The following is a 21,424-nucleotide window of genomic DNA, read 5'->3' on the forward strand; positions in this document are numbered from 1 at the left end:
ATCACATATAAAAAGCTTGTTTTTTCAAGTCTACCATGAGCTTCCCTTTTTAGAAAATAAATAAAACTATTTATATGGAGTAGATCAAATTTTTCTAGCCTTATTTTTTTTGAAACCTTTAGCCAACAGGAGAGCTGCTGCTATATTAAAAAGGAGGAAAGCCTGCCGGGCCGATTACAAAAGTTCTTTACATATTGTACACTCACATCCCGTTAGCGGAAAAGATAAGCAAAACTCCACTAGGGCTACTACAAATGTCATGCCGCGTAAACGAAATACTCTAAGTGTTTAGCTCCTGCCGTGATCCACATAGTCGTCTGGTCTTTGATCTTGCTGAGTACCCAATTAGCTGTCTGTTCCTTGTGTTAGAATATCCTTTGGTTTCTCTCCGACAAAATTTCCCATGGGACAAGGATAATTAGACTACGCAACCCTTTTTCGCCAGCCACCACTAAAGCTGCCCACCAATTGTGTAAGGACTCATGCCTATCCCAATGACTCGGGTCTATATTCGCACACCTTGTCCATGCACTCATCCCTATCCAAATTGTCTTTGCAAAGTTACAATCGACGAAAAGATGGTAGCCGATCTCCTGTGTAGTATTGCATAGCACACACCTTGGGTTACTGGTCCATCCCCGACGCTCTAGTCGATCCGCTGTCCATATCCTGTCTTGTATAGCTAGCTAACTAAAGAACTTGCACTTTGCCAGCGCCCATATTTTCCAAATTAGGTTCTCGAAATTAGTCGTCGTGGACCCTACGAATTATTCTCGATAGGCAGACTGTGAACTATACCTGCACTCGGTTGACCTCGACCCATAAGCGGTGGTACTCAATAAAATGTGCCACAGAGAACCCTTGATGTAGGAGGTTTAAATCTCGTATCCATGCGTCGGCAGTCACCGCATTGTATAGCGTCCTGTTCTTTCTTCTAGAGATGCGAAATGGGTTCGGCGCCATGTCTCTGGGCCTTTGTCCACTTACGCAACCGCTGTCCCAGAATGATATTTTCTTGTCGTCTCCAATTGTAATCATGGTTGCTGCAGTAAAAAGTTTACGATCAGCTTGGGAGAAAGGGATATCGCATCCCTCCCAATGTGGCCCCTCCTTCATCCATTCCTGCCAAAGCCAATGAAGACATAATGATCTGGAAAACTTTTCGAGGTGTAGTACTGCCCCCTTTCCTAAGCCTTGCTGACCATATCCAATTCACTTTGCACTTGCCGCCTGTGATTGGTTCAGTTCCTGCCCATAAGAATTGTTTTCGCTTAGCATCGATGATCTTCGTTATTTCTTTAGGTGCTTTGAGAGCCGTCAGAAGATAAACAGGTTGTGAGGTTATGATGGATTTAACTAGTGTGAGCCTCCCGGCTGCCGTCATGTTCCTTCCGCTCCAACTGATTGGGAAGTTGCCATGCTTTGCCGGTAGATTTTGAAGTACCTCGCTCAATTGAACTCCTTCACAGTAGATAGGCACGGCTATTGACTTGCGGAAGTTTGTTTTGAGCCCCGTAACTTCTCCAAACATGCCCAAAATGTTGACCAACACATCCATTTCCACTTTTTTGGCACGATAAACATCATCACGTCATCTGCATACATTGATATATGGCATGATGGTGCCCTTCCACGTAATCTACTAAGGACTCCCATATCAGTTGCCAATTCCAAAAGCCTTTGCAGCGGGTTGATCGCTATGATGAAGAGAAGCGGGGACAGTGGATTGCCTTGCCGTAAGCCCCTTCCATGTTTTATAGGTGGATTTGGGACACCATTTAGGAGAACGCAGGCGGAGGAAGTGGACAGTATGGCCGCGATCCAATCATGCCAACGTGTTGGGAAGCCCAGGTGCTGCTGAAGTGATAGTAGGTAATCCCATCTGATGGAGTAGAAGGCTTTCGCAATGTCCAATTTGAGGAAGATGGCAGGCACTTTGTTTCCACGATATCGTCTAGCCTTGTTTCGCACCGTCATGAAGTTGTCATGAATACTCCACCTCTTAATGAAAACACTCTGGCATTTGGATACAATTGAGTTCATGTGCGGTTGTAATCTAATTGCCAATGCTTTAGTGATGATCTTGATAAAGGAGTGGATGTGGCTTATTGGCCTGAAGTCGTGTATGGTGTTCGCTCCCTCTTTCTTCGGTAATAGGATTATATTAGCTGTGCTGATCAGTTGGAGGTTGTTGCACCGGAGAGAGTAGAACACATTTATCACTGCCATTACGTCTTGTTTGATGATATCCCAGCATGATTTTAGAAACAATCCGTCTAGCCCTGGAGCTCTATCACTTGGCATGTTGTGAATGGCTTGTTTGATTTCCTCTTCAGAGAAAAGGTGAGTCTAGTGAGGATAGATCATGCTGGTTGTGGTGAAGGAGGTCCCATTAAAGTCTGCACCACGGGCCTCAGGTTGTTGCATTGTCTCTTTGAAAAAATTCTAGATCTCAGCCGTTTTTTCATAGTGCATGCACGCCCATCCACTCCCCTTTCTTAGCTTCTGGATGTAGTTTTTCCGTTGCCTGGAGTTGACTCGCTGATGAAAAAACGTGTATTGGCGTCTCCTAGCTTAAGGTTTGTTATTCTACTTGCCTGATTCTTACGCGCGCGTTCAATGACAGCTAGTCCCATGGCCCTTAAGTTGAGTTGGCTACGTAGGAGATGCTCATCCTCCGTGAGTGCTCGATGTTCTTGCGCTATGTCCAACCTCAGTATCACTTCTAGGGCCATATGTCTGCATTTTCGCATCTGGTATGAGACGACTGCTCCACTCCCTCAGTGCAACGGCTGTGGCGTGGAGCTTGTGATAGAGGCTGTGGAAAGGCTCGACGTGTGGTGACTGTATGTTCCACGCTCAGGTTACTGTGTCCTCGAATCAAGAGAGCATTGTCCAGAAGTTCTCGAATTTGAAGGATTTGGGATGTCTCGGTCCACCTTGGTTGGAAAGCAAAATAGGACAATGGTCGGATAAAGAAGTTGATAGGGTGTGCAGGACATGATTACCGAAAGCATTATCCCATTCCACATTTGCAAACACTCTATCGAGCCTAACAAGGGTAGGCTTGCGTCTTTCATTGCTCTAAGTGAATCTTCTATTTTGCAAATGAATCTCACGTAGATCACAGTCGTCTAAAGCCTGCTTGAACAAGTTCATAAGCCTCAAGTTTTGTCTGTTGTTGTTTTTGTCGCTCGCTTTGTAAATGAGGTTGAAATCTCCTAGGAGGCCATTGAGAGCCATCTTGAGGCTTTTGTTCTTGTAGTTCCCCTAGAAATTCTGCTTTATTGTTGGATCCAGTTGGGCCATAAACCACTGAGAGTGTGAAGTCATTTGTCATTTCATGCATTGTTACCCTTGTTGTTATATGGTACGCTCCTACGACTACGTTAGTGAGCGCGACGTGGCTGCTATTCCATAGCAGTAGAATGCCGCCCATGGTGCCAGTGGGGCCCCCAGCTGGTTTGTAAGAGCCTGTAACCCCCTATATATGCGGCCGTAAATTTGTCTATCTCGCAATCTGGCATAGTGCGGCAGAGATCTTCTCTCGTACCGTGTCCCTCCTCACTCTCTGATTTAGGCCTCTCACGTTCTAGCATAACACTTCAAGATTCATACGTGACCTGATGAACTCCGGCCACAGAAAGACAGGCAAAGCAGGCAGTGTGTGCTCGCGGCGCGGCAGAAGGAATGACAGGGATGATTCATCAACAGAAGCACGTTGAGCACCAGGCATACAAGCAACATGATCTTAGACATGGAGTGACGGCGCGTAGCTGCAGGCGTAATTAAATAACCATTGAAGTCTGTTGGTTTTGAGCTTACAGCCCAAATGACAGGCAAGTCACGAGAAATGAAGCATGCAGTAGGTTCTTGCTCTGGTAGAAAGCTGGTACATTGCAGATAACATGATAACCTGGAAGACACTGAATGGAGTGCTGAACATGATAACCTGGAAGACCCTGGGTGTCGTCGATGGCGTCGGCCTGCCCCTGCCTGGATGGCTTCTCCCTGGATGTCGTCCATGGCGTCGCCTGCCACCCTGGCCACTGTTTCGTCGAGTTCCTCATCAACAGGGTCGTTGAGGTTGAAGGCCGCAGTCAGCGCAGCAATCACGTCTTGCGGTAACGGTCCCTGGAACATGGCCAAAAACTCCTGCAGTGCAGCCTCGAGGGGCTGAATTTCGTCAGTTAGAACACCGAGTTTTCGGCAGAGGTTTTGCTGCGCCTGTTGAACCGCCTGCATAGGCCTACGGGTGGATAGTCTCACGCTGCGGCGTACCGTAGACATGTCGAAGACGCGTCGTGGACGGCGGCTTTTGGTCACCTCCTGGTGCAGCTGCTGGTTCTGGTCCTCCACGTGTACCTCCATTGGGGGTTCCTGGAGCACTTGCGCCGACCTGGTGAAGAGTGCGCTGACGATGTTGTTGCCGCTGTGATTGCTGGGATCCTTACCTCCTTGTGTTGCCGCAGGCCGGTTGTTGATGCTGCTGGCCGCTTCCTCAGCGTCGCCGTGTAGCCCAGCCGTGTCGTCGGTGTCATTAGTGAGGCTGGGCGACATCTGTGCATCATCAAGAGGGTCAGAGTAGGCATGGTGGAGAGGCAAGTAATGGCCATTGGCTAGAATCGGCGATGCCGGCAGGATCTCCGGCTCCAGGTCGTGCAGAGTCGCTTGCACCCGGAGGTTCTGTAATGCAGCATCAATGGAGACGACAGCGGCATTGTCTGCTTGTTGCCAGGTTCTTGCAAGTCCTCCAGTATGCGAGTGAACGCATGAGACACCTTGATCATCGGCGGGTTGATGTTATCCTTGCGCCTGCGCTCGTTGGACCAGGCTTCATCCCCTTCATGTGGCAGACGGAGCGTGTCTGCCAAGGTCGCCGCTTTGCTACTGTAGTCGTAGGAGGTGTTTAGCTGAGTTGATACCCTGTCCGTCGTCCCTTCCTTCCTGCATAGAAAATTCTTGGCAGCCTCCTTCATCGTCGAGGCGCGGTCAGCGAACAGAAACTGGAGCTCGATGGCTCTCTTGTCACGCAGTGGGCCAAAAAGAGACAGCTGCTGAGGCCTGCTCATGTTGTTAACGGCCTCCTGATGCTGGTGTCCCCCATGTCTACTTCCGCCGCCCCAAGTCCGACGCCTGGGCGAGCGCTCCCGCTTGCAGCCGGCCTCACCGACCGTGTGCTTGTGCGGTGGGCGCAGCGAGCGCGGTCACCGCGCCCGTGGTGGTCGCGGTCGTCGTCGTCGTCGTTCCTCCGGCACCACCAGACGTTCCACTTGCTCGTGTGGTGGTCGTTGTTGTAGTCTTTGCGCTAGTGGTCTTCTCTGTCTTCGCGCCGCTCGCCTTCCTTCGCCGCGCTGCTCCGACCAAGGCGTGATTGGTCCGAGCGGGGGGCGAGCGCCGCCGCCCTGTGTGGCTTCATCTCCCCCATCGATGCAGCCAAGGTGCCAGGGAGAAAGCCGACAGATCACAGGCGTGCACGACGTTCTGTAGTCGAGGTTGACCGACACGAGTGTGTAGTCCTGGATCTCTTCGAGGTGGATGGTGACGCAGTGCTTGACGCTGCGTTGCCATTGGCCTGGCGGCACCTTGGACACCAACACGGACTCCACGTCCTGAGGGTGATCAGGTCGTCAATGTCGCCGGCTGGATCCATGTGAACGAACCTGACAGTGTCGCCGCGAACACTGCACATGGAGCTCAAGTGGGTCATGAACGGTGTGCGGGGCGACTGTAACGAGATAAAATAGGATCTGAAGTCGGATCTGGGGTGGTGAGGGCGGTATAGAGGCGCGGCCATGGCTTCGCAGCGGATGCGGCGGGCCCCGGTAGGGGAGGAGGATATCTCGAGGAGGAAGAGGTTCGTTTTCTTTTAGACGGCGGCTGTTGAGGGTGGGGTAAGAGGACGATGCGAATGATCTAGAAGCAAAGTCAAGGAACCAAACCGGCAAACGTAACGTGATTGGACTGTGATGTGAATGCGTTAACAACTTAATAACGTGTTTAACGGGAGCTCATATGTAGCATGTGAAAACTAGTTAAGGCTCGAACTTTAAAATCCATTTAATTCAAATTAAAAGTCTAAGTCAACTTTTGAACACACTACATTCAACATTTTCTAAAACCTACGCTAACATTGAAAAATATTAGATTCAATATTTTCTAAAATGTAGATCAACATTTTATAAAATATATTATATTTAACATTTTCAATGTCTATTTCAACCTCTCGACAAAAAATGATTCACAATTTTTTAAATAAAAATCAATATTTTAAAATACTATTTTTTATCTTCTTCTTTGGCAAGACGACAGCCGGCGCAGGGCAGGGTACAGCAGCTGGTGAACAGGGGTGCAACAATGGGGCCGCACACGGGGGGACGGTGACTAGCGCACAGGGGGTGCCACGGCGGCGGCCGATGAGCGCGAGGGTAGTAGTGGGGGCCGCACACATGGAAGACGGCGATTGGCGTGCGCGGGTGAGGAAGGGGATACGCGTGGGCGTGGTGGCGTGCGAGCAGCAGCAAAGCAAACAAAAGGAGGAGGGGAGGCGGCTTGATTGTACATGGTATTAGGGTTGAGGAAGGTGGAGCAACATCCATCGAACGATGTTGCATGCACGGATCTCCAACCCAGAAAGTTCAGTACCAAATGGACTTAAGCAATATTTTGACTGGCCCGAAAGAATATTGCTTTTAATTTCAAAATCCGTGCCCACGATCATCACAAATAAAAAACTTGTTTTTCCAAGTCTACCATGAGCTTCCTTTTTAGAAAATAAATAAAACTATTTATGCGGAGTAGATCAAAATTTTCTAACCTTATGTTCCATGCCCAAATGAATAGTACCACTGGCCAGGCCAAACCTGTGGATTCAGATCGGGGTGAAAATGCTCAGGTCCAGGTAACCCTAACAAAAATATTAAGGCAGTACCAACCCTCCACCTAGAATAGTTTCTATATTATTAATTATATTGCCATATAGGACTTTTAGCCTTATGTGGTTCAATATTTATTGGTGTTTAGTACCATCAACTAGTAATTTGCATTGCGTGTCCCTGACTCTCGATGACAAGCACTCCGACTTGAGTCATTATACCAGTTCGGACGAATGCCCTACGTCCAGTTAGAGATCGGAGTTTGTGTTACTCGAGCTCAAGAGCTCAGCACTTACAACGTGAAGCATGAGAACAATGCGGAGGCAGGGGGCCAAGAATTTTTGAACACCCCTGCTCTAGTTTACGTGATCTTGGACCAAAATATTGCTTAGGCAGGCTTAAATGAATTGTTTGCGTGAGGGCCCTTCTGTTCTTTGCTAGCTGCAGCCTGGAGAAGCTGGAGACCTGGAGACAATGGATCGCTCCGAGGAAAAAAAAGAACGCGAATGGTCATGGCAAACTCGCAGTCTCAGTTCGTCGCCCTCCTCGTTTCCCCAGTTTCCAAATACCTAACCCTACCTCACATCCATATGCATATCCATGGCAGCACAGGGCAAAAAAAAGGGAGATCAAGCGACTGATTGCACCAGCCGCGCGAGACATCGGGGAAATCTCAAGACGTCGTCTCTCGGCCGTCAGGTTCTCGAGATCAACTAATCAAGAACTTAGATTTCCTTCCCTTTGCTTGCAATCTACGCTGCCAAGGTAACTAGTGAGTAGTGACACTTCGTTGAATCATTTTGTTTGGTTAATTTCACTTTGATTTGGTTTGTGCAGTCAGCAGCTTGTAGATGATAACTGATCAATTATTTTCTTTGAAGGATAATCATAGTACTAAAGAGGAAGACACTCGATTCTTTTTACCGGAAGAAAGATAGTGTCAGTGCGAAATCCGGCCGCCGATAAGTAAAGATTTGTAGTTTTGCTGCGCGTTAGATTGGATATGGCCTAGCGCTCAATGACACAGGATTTATACTAGTTCGGGCAACGTGCCCTACGTCCAGTTAGGGTCGATCGGTCGACTTTATTCCTGAGCTCAAGCACTCAAAGCTTGTAGTGGGGGTACAAATGAGAGGAGGAAGAGATGGTGCGCTCGAGTCATGGCCTTGTTCCCTTCTCGGTGAAAGGGAGTGACAGGAGCCCGGGCGCGCGCTAAGTGTTGAGTGAGTAAGAGGAGTGCGAGTTACGCTATGTATGTCCTGAGTGAGTGCATGTGCTATGCCTATGGGGGAGTAAGCATGTGTCATGTAAGTGTCTTGTGGAAGAAGGGGGTCCGTCCCTTTTTATAGTTCAAGGGGACAGCCTTATAGGTTGAGGAGGATAAGAGAGAGTGTGTGCGGATGTCGCGTAGTCTTGTCGAGACCCACGTCGCCGGGTACGGTATGGCCGCTATCCTTGGTCCCTGTTCACCTCTTCAGGACACTCCGTCGTGGCGGGTAGGTAGCGGCAGCACTGTGTCGGGCGTGCACAGGGCGTGGTGCAGTACTATTCCTTGTACAACAGTTGACCTAGGTGCTGCCTTGTTATCCGTTCCACCTACTCCCTAGGTCCACATCAAGCGGGTGTCCCCAGTCGGTTGTCCCAGTCTTCCCCCGACTGTGCCAGTCTGGAGGAGCGGTCGGTTGGTACAGCACATCCCTGGTCGGGAGAACTCGGTCGGGGTTGGATGTTGATCCCACCTCCAACTGGGCTATTCTGGTCGAGGCGCCGACCAGCTCGCCTAGTCGGAGGAGCCGGTCGGTGGCCAGATCTTGATCTCGGCCTAACATAGCGTAGCTAGGTCGGCCCAGACGCACGTTATCGTGGTGCCTCTTGCTGGACCGAGTGCTGTGGGAAGGCAGCCCCATTGGGGACCCTGGGTCCATGGACCCGTCAGGAGCCCCCGAGCCCCTTTGGGGCTTCGTCGAAGCTGCGAAGGGGTTGTCAGTCGGAATGTTTTGTCGCGGGGAAAACAATCACACGGTGGTGCTGTATATTTTTGTCTTGTTTGTGAAGCAGTCGGGCCGCATCGAGGGGTCTGGCCCCGTATCCAATACGATAAGGACGAAGCCCACGTGGGAGGTGTACCGGCATTTCGTGATCCGGTACCTTCGTCTCGATTTTGTGCGTCCGTATGGCGCGGCAGTCGAAACATCATCTCAGGGCCTGGCACCTTTGATGCACATCCTGCTGAACCGTTGCCTCAACACCAGGCGCTTTTACCGTGCATTCATGGACGCGTATAGTAACCATTCCCGGATCGCGGCCATCCGCCTAGCTATAAATAGGGAGACATCCACGTCAAGGGTTTTCATGGCTCGGATTGTAGATTCAGTAGGTTTGAGGCTCCTGCTTTTTGCCATGGGCAGCCTAAGCTGCTCCTCATGATGCCAGAAGACCTCTCGTAATAGGTGTTCCTCGTCCCCCTTGCAGCTTCTTGCGGCATGTCCGGGAGCCATGATGCGAGAAGAACTCTCGTAACATGGATCCACCGTCCAATGGGTGCTAGATAAGAGGACGAGGGCGCTGCCTCGAGAGGAAGGGGAAGCATGGCTTCCTTGTCCTCCATGCCGCACTCGTACCCTGGGCCGCCGGTCGTCGGGGGTCATTGTCTCGACCTGCAGCACGCACGGTGGAGATATGTAGGTGTTGATGGCCGCGTGCGGCTTTGAGCTAGTTTACCCAGGTGTCCGGGATGCAGTTCTCGTACTTCCTCCATGCCTTGTTTTTTTCTTTATCCAGGTTGTCCCGGTTGGAGGAGAAAACTTTGGGGGTAGCACTCCTGCGCTCCCTGAGTTCTTTCATCTTCCTCAGCCCCTGGTTCCTCTCGCTCGAAGAGAGGAGATCAAAGAAGAATCGGTGAGGACGGGTTGACGAGAGAGGTTTCGAGTGCAGCTTCCTATTTATTGTGCTCTTTTTGTTTCTTTTGGTCCCGAGTTGCAGGGTAGTCCCTAGGTTACTCACACGCTTTGCGTGATATTGTAAAGTCTTTGGAGCCAGCGGATGCTCCTGGTCCCCAGCAAAGGGACTCTGCCCCGACCGCTCTGGTGGTGCCACCGCAATCCGATGGTCGCAGTTGCTCACAGGCCGATCGGGGTCCGGTCGGGTTGCCCCCTTCCTCAGTCGTCCCGAGGGCACGCAAGCGGCAGCCCTAAAGCAATTCTGGCCCGGTTGGCTTTTTGGTTCCTCCGGTCGGGTATGTGGTTGTCGTCTTGCTTGCCCATGTGTTCGGGCTTTTTCGGGCGCACTTAACCTGTTTTGAGCATCTCCCTTTGCAGCGGCACATCATCAGCCCCCCTGGTCGTCTCGCCCCCCATACACACGGGGTGGACGCCCAGCCTACAGCAAGTCATGACGAGTGAAGAGGGGAGCAGGCTGGTGACGTGCCGACCCGCCTTGATGGGGTTTACTTCTTCCCCATCAGTCATGGGAGCAACGGCGACTTCAACGCTAGTGATCCCCACGGTGACAGTGGGTCCTACGGATTCAGTGACTGTGTCGCTCTCTTCCCTGCCGATTGCGGAGGAGGTGAGAGAGTACACCGCGCTCCCTGCCTCGCCGGGTGGGGGATCACACGACTTGGCCGCTTGGTCCGAGTTGGAGGTGGCCGTGGTGTCTGTAGCCGAGATTGCCGTCATGGGGGCGGAAGTCAATCCATCCCCCAAGCTGGCCCACGCCAATGCCTAGGTGGGCACCCTACCGAGCCTGCCTGGGGGCAGCGTGTTGGAGATGACCAGGTCGGAGGAAGTGCCACTTCTAGAGGGGTGCAATATTCCTGTGGTGATCCTCCCTTCCGATGATGAGGAGGGTGCCGAAGTGGCAGACTCGTGCATCTCGCCACCCAGGGAGCGGGCACTAGTCCCTGCGTCACACAACGTTGCGGCGGTCGGAGCTTCTAGCGGATCAAAGGTGGCTGGCGACCTAGTGTGGCTCAAGGTGGACGAGCCAGGAAAGGCACGGTTCGTGCTCCGTGACAAGGAGGAGGCTAGGCTCTAGAACCTGCTCGGGCAGAGCGGGCTGTCAGTGCGGTCCGACCTCGCCTTTGTCATGGAAAGGCTCAAGGAGATCCTTGAGAGGGCCGAGCTCGCCCATGAGGCTGTGTTCGTCAACTTGCCCCGCGTCACCAAGGTAGGCTCTCTGTGTCCAAGTCTCATTTCTTACTTCTGGATGTTGCGTGGTCGCCTCAACACGCGCGCTCCGATCTTGCAGAGCTTGGAGGAGTCGTCGACTCGCAAATCCCAGTTCCTTCGGGAGGAGCATGGCCAACAGGAACAAGAAACGGCGGCATCGTGGCAGCTCGGCGAGCTTGCTCGTGAACTGGAAGCTACCCATCACGGGTCCCAGGATCGGGCGGCACTGGTGGCCAGAGTCCAGAAGCGCGCGACTGCTGCTGAGCAAGAGCTTTCCGCTATAGAAGCCCGCCTGGCGGAGGCTGTGATGGCAGCCAGAGAGCACCAGGAGGTGGAGCGCAGCGCTCTTGAGCGGGCGTCAGATGCCGAGCATGTGCTTGCTGCAGCGCAGGCCCGTTTAGTGGAGGTCGAGGCAGTTTCGCAGGAGGCGTTTGCCGCAGCGCAGGCTCGTTTGGCAGAGGTCGAGGCGGCTTCGCAAGAGGCCCTAGCACGAGCTGAGCGGGAGGCCGCCCAACTTCAGAAGCTGGTGACCTAGCAGGATAAAGGGCTCGCTATCCTTGAGAACACCAATCAGGAGTTGGGTGAGAGGATCGCCTTTCTGCGGCAAGAGCTATAGCAGTCGGAGGAAGGCCGCGTCGCAACCGTCGCCGTGTCGTAACCGTCGCCGCTAACTTGGTCTCTTGTGCAGTCCTGTAGGCGACGGTCAGTCGGAGCATGGAGGTGCTGGCCCAGTCCTTGGCAGAGCAGTCCACCCTCGAGGGTGAGCTCAACCAACTCCACAACGTGGCGCAGGCGGTGGTCGCTGAGGTGCTCGGGCTGGGCCCAGGTACCAACACTCCCGCTATCCACCTCACGGAGATTCTAGACATGGTTCAGACGCTGATCTCCGACGGTGTATTCCACGGGGCGTTAGGGGTGTTGACATCTGTGGCAACTCACTACCCCGCCCTAGACTTCGAGGCAATCTGCGGGGGGTACGCCGCCAGATGGAGCATGGGGGGATCCAAATGCTGGGTCAAAGCTTGCCCCCCCCCCCCCCCCACGCGCGTAGTTGCCGCGCACGTTACCGCACAGTGGGTCATCAAGGCCCGTTGCGCGTGGGAGGCCACACATGCGAACCAGGAGGGTGTCGCTGATCCTGGCGAAGAGGTGGAGGCCAGGACGGAGTCGAGCACTGTCCCGACAGCGACCGACCCGAGCGTCGACCCGACCGTGACTGAAGATCCTTCGTCCGTGTCAGTGGCACCACCAACCAATCCGACCGGGGGTCGGCTGTAGGATTTGCGTAGAAAGTAATTAGTTCTGTGTATGAAAAAGTTTTGCGGAGGACTGCGGCCCTCGAGTGAACAATTTTAAATTCGACGTTTTTATTTGTGTGGGGAAGCTGGTCCCGCCCGTCCTCATCTGTGCCCTTAAGTAACTTATGCTTTTCACCCTTTTCCTTTCAAACCTGCCCGTTGACTGTAGGTTGCAACCTTAAGAACTGGGGCGTGGGCCGCGAGGCTCAGCTGCTCGTAACCGCAGTCGTGGCGGGGTCCGATCGGTCCGAGCTAAAGCATAAATTACTCAGGGTAGCTCAAAGGATGGGATGCCCTTTTGCTCGGGTGCGCCCTTTCGCTTGGGCGAGGTGCGTGATTACGCGAAAAGTGAAGGAGGGTGTGCGTGGCGTTACACCCTCGTGTAGCCCCCGAGCGACCCAGGCTGAGAGTGCTCGGGCTGGGGTGCTGTAGGAGCAAGTGTTGAAAAGGAAAGGACCTGTAACGAACCAAATTAGGGAAAGAAGCGACGTAATTGCTTGATGTTCCAAGTGTTGGTGAGTATGTTGCTGTCGTCATCCTTCAGTCGGTAGGTGCCTGGGTGGATCACCTCGGCCACCGTGTATGGTCCTTCCCATGGTGGGGAAAGCTTGTGCTCATCCTTGGTCATTTGGGTCCTCCGGAGTACTAGGTCGCCGACCTCGAGGGTCCTTCCTCGAATCTTCCTCTCGTGGTACATGCTGAGGGTTTGCTGGTAACGGGCAGAGCGAATGAGGGCCGTCTCGTGCGCCTCCTCAAGTAGGTCAATAGCGTCCTGTTGAGCCTCCGCGGCCCGGTCTGGGTCGAACACCTTTACTCTCGGGGCGCCATAGTCAAGGTCGAATGGCAGCATCACCTCAGCGCCATATACCAGGAAGAAGGGGGTGAACCCAGTCAACCGGTTTGGGGTCATCCTCAAGCTCTAGAGGACGGCTGGGAGCTCTTCGACCCATCGACCGACGAAGCTCGCCCTTGAAACACCAAAGTATTGTTGATAGATCGTGTGTAAATTATGATTCAATGATGTTTGCAAAGAAAAATCAGATTTTGCTATGCCGTAGCGCTCTAGAGATTAGCGACTGTCCTTTTTCTTAACACCATTCCACGTAACGGAGAAACAACACTAGTAAATCAAAATATTGCCATCAGTTAATAACTTGTGCAAAGTGATTAATAAGTTCTTAAAAAAAAGGAATTTCCTTCGGATCCCAGCCCACGAAAGTGCAGAACTGTCACAGGGTGGCCAAACTAACTCGGTATTGGTTAACTCGGAATCAGTTGCTTGCCCATGATCTCCAACGTTGCTGACACAATGGGGGGATACTGTCATACTGAGCCACGGGCAATGTGGGAATCGAACCATCCCAAGGACAAGGAAGGTAGTACGAAGGAAGGAGGAGCGCGCCTCACCTTAGGTATGCACGACAGCGACTGCGAGACCCTTGGTCCCTACCGCCTCGCGCCGCCCTCCCTTCGGAGAGCACCCCCGGAATCCCTCTGCGCCGCTCCTTTTCCAGTTCCAGTTCCACCACGCGCCCAGCACGTCCGCGTACCTCTCCGTCGGCCGTCGCTTCCTCCCCGTCCCCTCGACAGCGACCGCCGCCGGCCTGCCGCGATAGCCACCGGGACGATCTGATATCTGTCTCCTTTTATTTTGCTCCGATTAATCTGGACCGCACAGAGTTGATCCAACGGTACACCTGGCTGATCCAGGAATCTGAGGTGGCCTGCGTGGGCTCAAAGGGCAATCCAAAAGGCAGAGCAGTCAACTCAGCTGGAGGCTTGGAGCTTCAGCTTGACAGGGACACGCAGTGGAGTAGAGCTGTGGAGTCTGACGGTGCTCAGCGTCGGCAAGTCCGTGCTGGACGGAGCGCTCGGCTAGCCAAATCCACCGTTGCGCGCGGAGAAGGTTGCCTTGCCGCCTCGCAGCTTGGCGCCCGGCGCGGCCAGGCTTTCATCAGGGATGACCTCGAGATGATGCCGATGCTTTCATAATGGCATGGCACGAGGCTCTCCACCGAGAAAATAAGAACAGCCACTTCAGCAGTAACGAGAGAGTGAGCTCACAAGACAAGTACAACGATACGCTGACAGAGTACATTAACCGTTGCAAATCACAAACAGCTTTCAGTTTACCCTCACCTCACACAATGCAAACATACAAGCCTTGTTACATGACGACAACCCAACTTGCATTGCCATGCATAAAAGCACAACGATCGTAGTTGAATGGACAAAACAAAATCCAAACAAACAGCAAACCCCCACAAAGATTACATGTCTGATTTCCCTTTGGAAAGCAATATTATCATTACAAGAAACACACAACACACTTGCACAGAGCGCAGGACACACTCATGCTGCAACCAGGGCATGTCGTAAAACTCACAGAAACAAATAGAGAGTGTGGAGCAGACGACCTTGGGTGTGCATGGCGCTGATGAGACTCACCGAAGGTAGCTTTTGATGATGAGTTTTTTCTTGCGGGATGCGAACTCCGGTGGTGGAGGAACCTGCAGGTAGTAGTTGCCTTGCTCTGGCAGGCTCAGCTGCAGCCTGTCCCACCAGTCACGCTCTCCGCTGACCTTCACCTTCGACTTCGGATGTTCCTTCAGGAATGGGAGGCGACGAAGTGATCGGCAGCCGCGGACCAAGAGAGTCTCCCACTTCGGTGTTGCGAAACGGAACATGGCATCCTCATGGATGTGCTGCAGTTGTGGTAGCTCCTGAAGGTAGATGCTTTCGATATTCGGAAGTGGACAAGGTGCTACATTATCATGTGTTTTGTAGAAAATTGTCTTGAGGCTGGGGCAGAAGAGAATGACCAGAGTTTCCAGTGCAAGTAATGACAAACAGGATGGGAAAATTTTCTCCAGACGAGGGCAGTGCTCAAGGTGAATGCGTTTTAGCAGCTTCAAAGTCCAGTAATTAGCATACACCACATAGCCGATATCCAAAAAGCATACTAGGTTATTAAGATTGGAGGCCTGCAATATCTTCAGGGCTGGAAATACTGAAACCACTGCGGATGACCCTTCTTTAGCCCAATCATATACCAAATTCCCCGCGCGATCAGATTGCATTCCGAATACAACAGTCATTTTGTGGCAGTGTTGGAGCTGGCATACTTCTAGCGATTTGAGATTACAATTCAGGTCATTGACACATCTGATAGTAGCATCGTCTATAATGAATAATGAGTTTGTGACAGGGAGAATCCTTAAGCCATTTGGGTGCCGATTCATTGCAGATATCTCAACATGGCGCCTTCTTGGCTCAAGTTTCATCATGGGCACAATGGTGACAGCCTCAGAACAACTGACATCAAGATAAGGTAATTGTCTTTGAATCACGATACATGGTTTGTCCCGTGGCTCCTTACCTCTCACGCTGCAAGGTTTTATCTGGACATTGAAAGACTGAAAAAACTGTCCTTCCTTGACTAACTTGTTGGCAGCATCCTTATTGAAGCTATGAAAGATCCTAGAATCATTTATATTGATTTGAGCAATGTTGTCAGTTTCCTTCTGGTGAAACATCTGCGAAAGGTGATTACCATCATCTGAACAGTTATCCAAATAGAAAACCTTCGGAAAACGGACCAACCGATGCCAAGGGAATCTCTTAAAACAAGGAACATTCAGAAGGAGTAGCATCCTGAGTTGGGGCAGATTTGGAAGGCTGTGAGGGACCTCCTCAATAGCTGTTCCAGAAAGATCAACATCCTCCAAGGCCGTAAGATCGTCACCGATGTTGACAATCTTGAGCTTGTTGCACCCACGCAAGGACAGACACCTAATCCACGGTCCAGAGACTGAGAAGGTTCTCAAATGAGGGTGCCCATGGATTTTGATATCTTCCAAGGCCTCCCATGTTTGTATGTAAAGATCTTCAAGGCCTGGTACTAGTTCCCAGAGAAATTGAAGCCTTAATCTTTTGCAATTATTAATATGTAGCTCTCTGAGGCCATTGGCTTTAGATAGTGACGTTGGGAGTGACATGAGGACCATGTTGTCGATGAGCTTGAGTGTATGAAGCCTTTGCATTGCTTCAAATGTATCCTCTGGAAAAGAAATAATCTGAGTCCCCTCCAGATGAAGGATCAACAGATTGAACAGTTGGGCCAGGGAGGGAGGCAGTTCTTTGAGATGAATGCAATTACCAAGCATTAGCTCCTCAAGACTTGACATTTCAGAGAAGAATTCAGAAGGCAGAATGGTGATTCTCGAACCTGACAGATCAAGGAAGTGCAGATTGCTCTTGTTGCTGCAATCTTGTTGGGTTAGCTCGAGCAAGGGAACCCCGTTCATATCAAGGGTTTCGAGGCTTCCGAGACAGGAAAGAGGTCGAGTTTCTTCCTCACACTCTTCAAAAAAGGTATGTTGTGGTGAAGACAAGGTCTCGAGCTTGGAGCAGCCTCTGAGTGAGAACAAGCGAAGATTGGATAGCCGTGAGAGAGATGGTGGAAGTGAATTTATGGGTGTATAGGACAGATCAAGAACATGCAGGTGGTGGTCTAACACTCTATCAAAAGGAAAGCCTGATATGTTTGAGCAGCCTCTTAGGATAAGGGTGCTAAGCCTTTCCCCTGGAAAGCTCCGGTCCCAGTTAGCCCATTTTGACCAATTCTCCCTCCAATCCCAACTTACATGCCTACCATCATCATTCATAAATGAGACCCATCTCAGTCGGTCAATCTTCTCATGATAGAAAAGGTCCTCCTCCTTGAGTCGGGGAACACCCATTGCTAGCACTGAAACTCCAGTGTCCCTTGAACAAGTGTTTGACGGCGGGTTTGGTAGCAACGAATATTCTTGCAAGGCTTGAATTACAACTTTTCCTGCTTCTAACGCAGACCTGTAGTTTCTGTCGGTGGTCCTCTGCGGAGTAAGCAGGTCCTCGGCCACCCAACAGCGAACCAGCTCATCGGAGGTAATGTCATGTCTAGCAGCAGCTCCTTGCATTGGACAGTAGAGGATGCCGTAATACAGGCACTTCTGAGCTACGTGGAGCCAAAACTTGTCTTCCTGTTGCTCATGGATCAGCGTGCTATGTATTGATCCGGCTGCATCATGTAAGGCCTCTTTAATCAATTTGACCCAATGGTCCCCTCGGTGATCATCGAAATGAAGGGTATGATAATATTCCAGACCCCATCTAGAACCATATGAAAGCCCATATTCTCTGCTTTGGTTGCAGACATCCTTGGAAGTAGTTGAGATGACCCACCCATTTGGCTGCAAGAGTCCTAATGGCATAAATTGTGTACTGAGAAACAACAATTCCATTGGAACAGGGACGTGCAGGTTTTCAACAAGCAGAAGACGCCTCTTCCCTTGCAACCTTATCATTTCAGGTATCCGGGACCGAATGATGCTATCGGGAAGGTTCCCTCCAAATAACAACCCGTCTGCATGATTCAAATGGTCATCCCACTTGTTACCCGTCATGAAAGCCTTGTGCACCAGTATATCAGAGACCATGCCGTAACCATAGTAGCTCTCTTCCGCAGCAAGTTGATTGACCTCCTTAAGGTCGTCGTCGTCAAGGTTGAGACTTCTTGCCGTTGCCATGAGGACATCCAATGCCACCCGCCGATAGCAGGCGATCCTGCCTTCTATCGCAGCCATAGGTGACAGCCTTGCAGTTATCACGTGGTCGTAGGACCCATACCCGTCCTTGGTGTGCTTGAATAGAAGCCTGGTCAGGGTCGGCACGAATGAAGCTGCCGGTCCGATTCCTCCATTCCATACCACCGGGTGCTCCTTGATCCACTCCGTCATTTTTTCTTCAAACTTATAGTCGATCCGCTGCGCATAGATGGACCTGAGAAAAATAGGGGCCCCCGCTGGGGTGATCAGTAGCCATGACGTTATAAATCGTAATATAAACTAACTTGTAATTTTGCAGAATGTGTTGTCTAGTGAACAACTGAAATAAAAATATTGCTTATCTTTTTAAAAAATGGTGAAGTAGCTTTATTGAATTTTTTTCCTTCTCTCAAATTAGACGTGTGTAAGGAGATCACATCGAATTCTGGAATAAATGAGACAGTACTCGTCACGTGAGAACTTTGGAATTTCTTTTTTCATGTTCACTAAATTACATAGCACCCAGTTAGCATGTGTGTGAGACAATTATTAACCTGACTTGTTTTGCTCTGTGACTTTTCTAAGAAAAAAGAAAAGAAAGAAGAAGCAATGACGCCAATACGTTAGACACCAACACCCACCGTGACTTGATTTGTTTTACCGATTACTAGTAAGAGCAACTCAAGCAAAATCCTGGCCATCATGATCTACAAAGATGAAATTCTTTTTCTTTTTCATGTTCACTAAATTACATAGCATCTATCTTGTGTGAAATTCCAACGTCATGTGCATACCAGTGATGTTAGATTGGTAGGATTAGTGATTTTAACAGATTTGGACAACCAAAAAGTTTTGAAGAACTGGATCATCATAGCGTATTGTATTTATGCATAGAAGTATTGAGTATTACCGTGAATTATGTAGTAGCTCATCGATACATTCGAAAACTGCTGACACCTCCGACCTGGAAAAAAAACGAGAAAGCTGGAGTGACTAGCAAAACATGAATGTTATTTGCAATTGCAAGGACAGCAAAATAACAAAAAGATAAATTAATAATACATGGTATATGTACAAGTGGAAAAGCTACTCCTATATCCTTGAAGAACTGGATCATCATAGCCTATTGTATTTATGCATAGAAGTATATATTGAGTATTACGTCGGGGTATGTAGTAGAAGTTCGACCCTTCGCGAAACTCGTGACATCTTCCTTTCTGGCCAATTCTATTTGGTTAGGTGTTGATGGTTAATCCCACCTGGAAAAAAAAATAAAGGAGAAATAAGCTGGAGTGAGTAGCAAAATATGAATGCTATTTGCAAGGACAGCAAAATAACAAAAAGATAAATTAATAATACGTGGTATATGTACAAGTGGAAAAGCTACTCCTATATCCTTGAAAATAAACCTCCTTAATTTCTATCTCGTTTTCTTGGTGATGTACTATCTCAGCTCCGTCCACAAATGCTTAGGAGCCAACCGAGAGCTCACCTTGTGAATAAACACTCAGCTAATTCCAGATACACAAAGACCAGCGCCTCTATCATTGTTTCTAGTTGAATCAAAACACCAACAAAGACCATACATACTATAAATTGAACAAAGTTTTATGCATGGAAACAGTACCTGGTTTCCGATGAATCGTACTGGCAGTGCTGTGATATAGCGATGAGATAATCTTGAGAGATTAAAAACTGAACAAGCGTGAGAGGATAAACCGATGCAGCAAATTTGAAACTACGAACCACGGTCATGGAGAGTGTATATGCCCCCCCAAGAGTCCAGGACATAGCTTTGAATTCTTTTTCTTTGCCAAAGGCAGCTGGATGCCCATGGGCAAGTAAAGAATGTATTCCCTGTCGAATCCAGGGTTTGCTTTTTTCCAAAGGCCCAATATTGCCTTTGCTGAGGCAATGATACGACAAGCAAGGAACACACTGTCTTTTTTGTTGGAGAAGGAAAGTAAAAGACAGTGCTCAAGCAAGATGCGAAGTGTCAGATTGAAAGAACAGGTAGAACAGAAAAGAAGAAGAACACGCATCTGATGAGGGGTAGGGGAAGAATTTTCATATTATAAGACAATCAGAAAAAGTAAAGAAATTGATGCCAAAGAGTATCTCTCCTCGAAGCTTTCCAAAAGAGATAGGGGTCAGCAAAGCAACGAGTTTTCCAAAGGAAAAGGGTGGGAGTAATCGGAGCACATCACACGGCCCAAAAAAAAAACAACTCAAAACCTCATCCTGTCACGCTTGTTAGGGACCTCTCCTTTAATTAGAGCACATACTCAAATCACAAGGCCTAGGAATGAAGGATGGCAAATCACAAGGCCTAGGAATGATGATCTTGAGGAGCCAGCGTCGACGAGGTTCTGTTGTCAGTTAAGCAAACGAAGCTTAACGGATGATGTCAAAGAGATAGGGGGTGAGCAAACGAAGGAGTTTTCCAAAGGAAAAGGGTAGGAGTAATCACACAGCCAGAAAAATAAAAACAACTCAAAACCTCATCCTGTCACGCTGGTACATCACGAACGAGTTTTCAAAAGAGGACGATTGGACTGTAAAGTCAAGCAACCAAACCGGCAAACGTAACGTGATTGGACTGTGATGTGAATGCGTTTAGCAACTTAATAACGTGTTTAACGGGAGCTCATATTCATGTGAAAACTAGTTAAGGCTCGTAACTTTAAAATCCATTTAATTCAAAGTAAAAGTCTAAGTCAACTTTTGAACACACTACATTCAACATTTTCTAAAACCTACGCTAACATTGAAAAATATTAAAAATATTAGATTCAATATTTTCTAAAATGTAGATCAACATTTTGTAAAATATATTATATTCAATATTTTTCAATGTCTATTTCAACGTCTATTTCAACATTTTCGGTCAAAAAATGTCTATTTCAATGTCTCCACAAAAATTGATTCACCATTTTTAAAATAAAAATCAATATTTTAAATACTATTTTTTATCTTCTTCTTGGGCAAGACGATAGATGGCACAGGGCATGGGGTACCATGGCTGGTGAATAGGGGTGCAGCAGTGGGGCTGCACATGGGGGGATGGCGGCTAGCGCACAAGGGGTGCAACAGCAGCGGCCGACGAGCGCGAGGGTAGTAGCGGCGGTGGGGGGGCGCACAAGGAAGACGGTGGTTGGCGTGCGTGGGTGAGGAAGGGGATACGCGCGGGCGTGGCGGCATGCGAGCAACCGCAAAGCAAACAAAAGGAGGAGGGGAGGCGGCTCCATTGTATATGGTATTAGGGTAGAGGAAGGTGGAGCAACATCCATCGAATGATGTTGCATGCACGGATCTCCAACACAGAAAGTCCATTACTAAATGGATTTGAGCAATATTCTGACCGGGCCTAAAGACTATTACTTTTGATTTCAAAATTCGTGCCCATGATCATCACAAATAAAAAACTTGTTTTTTCAAGTCTACCATGAGCTTCCCTTTTTAGAAAATAAATAAAACTATTTATATGGAGTAGA

General features: G+C 49.6%; 2 protein-coding genes across 2 annotated transcripts; both read right to left on the bottom strand.

The window, feature by feature from the left end:
• Positions 1-12,814: 12,814 nt before the first annotated feature.
• LOC140223266 (uncharacterized) lies at positions 12,815-13,252 on the bottom strand. The gene has a single exon (XM_072294791.1). The coding sequence runs from the start codon at positions 13,250-13,252 to the stop codon at positions 12,815-12,817; it is 438 nt and encodes a 145-aa protein (XP_072150892.1).
• Positions 13,253-14,414: 1,162 nt separating this feature from the next.
• LOC117859810 (uncharacterized) lies at positions 14,415-20,115 on the bottom strand. The gene is made up of 4 exons (XM_034742990.2): positions 19,558-20,115; positions 19,093-19,189; positions 18,841-18,894; positions 14,415-18,165 (listed from the first exon to the last, which is right to left on the bottom strand). Exons 2-4 carry the CDS (start codon positions 19,137-19,139, stop codon positions 14,787-14,789), a joined length of 3,480 nt encoding a protein of 1,159 aa, XP_034598881.1. The 5' UTR covers positions 19,140-19,189; positions 19,558-20,115; the 3' UTR covers positions 14,415-14,786.
• Between the last annotated feature and the right edge of the window lie 1,309 nt (positions 20,116-21,424).

Source organism: Setaria viridis, chromosome 6 (genome assembly GCF_005286985.2).
Source record: "Setaria viridis chromosome 6, Setaria_viridis_v4.0, whole genome shotgun sequence".
NCBI classification, from domain to species: domain Eukaryota; kingdom Viridiplantae; phylum Streptophyta; class Magnoliopsida; order Poales; family Poaceae; genus Setaria; species Setaria viridis.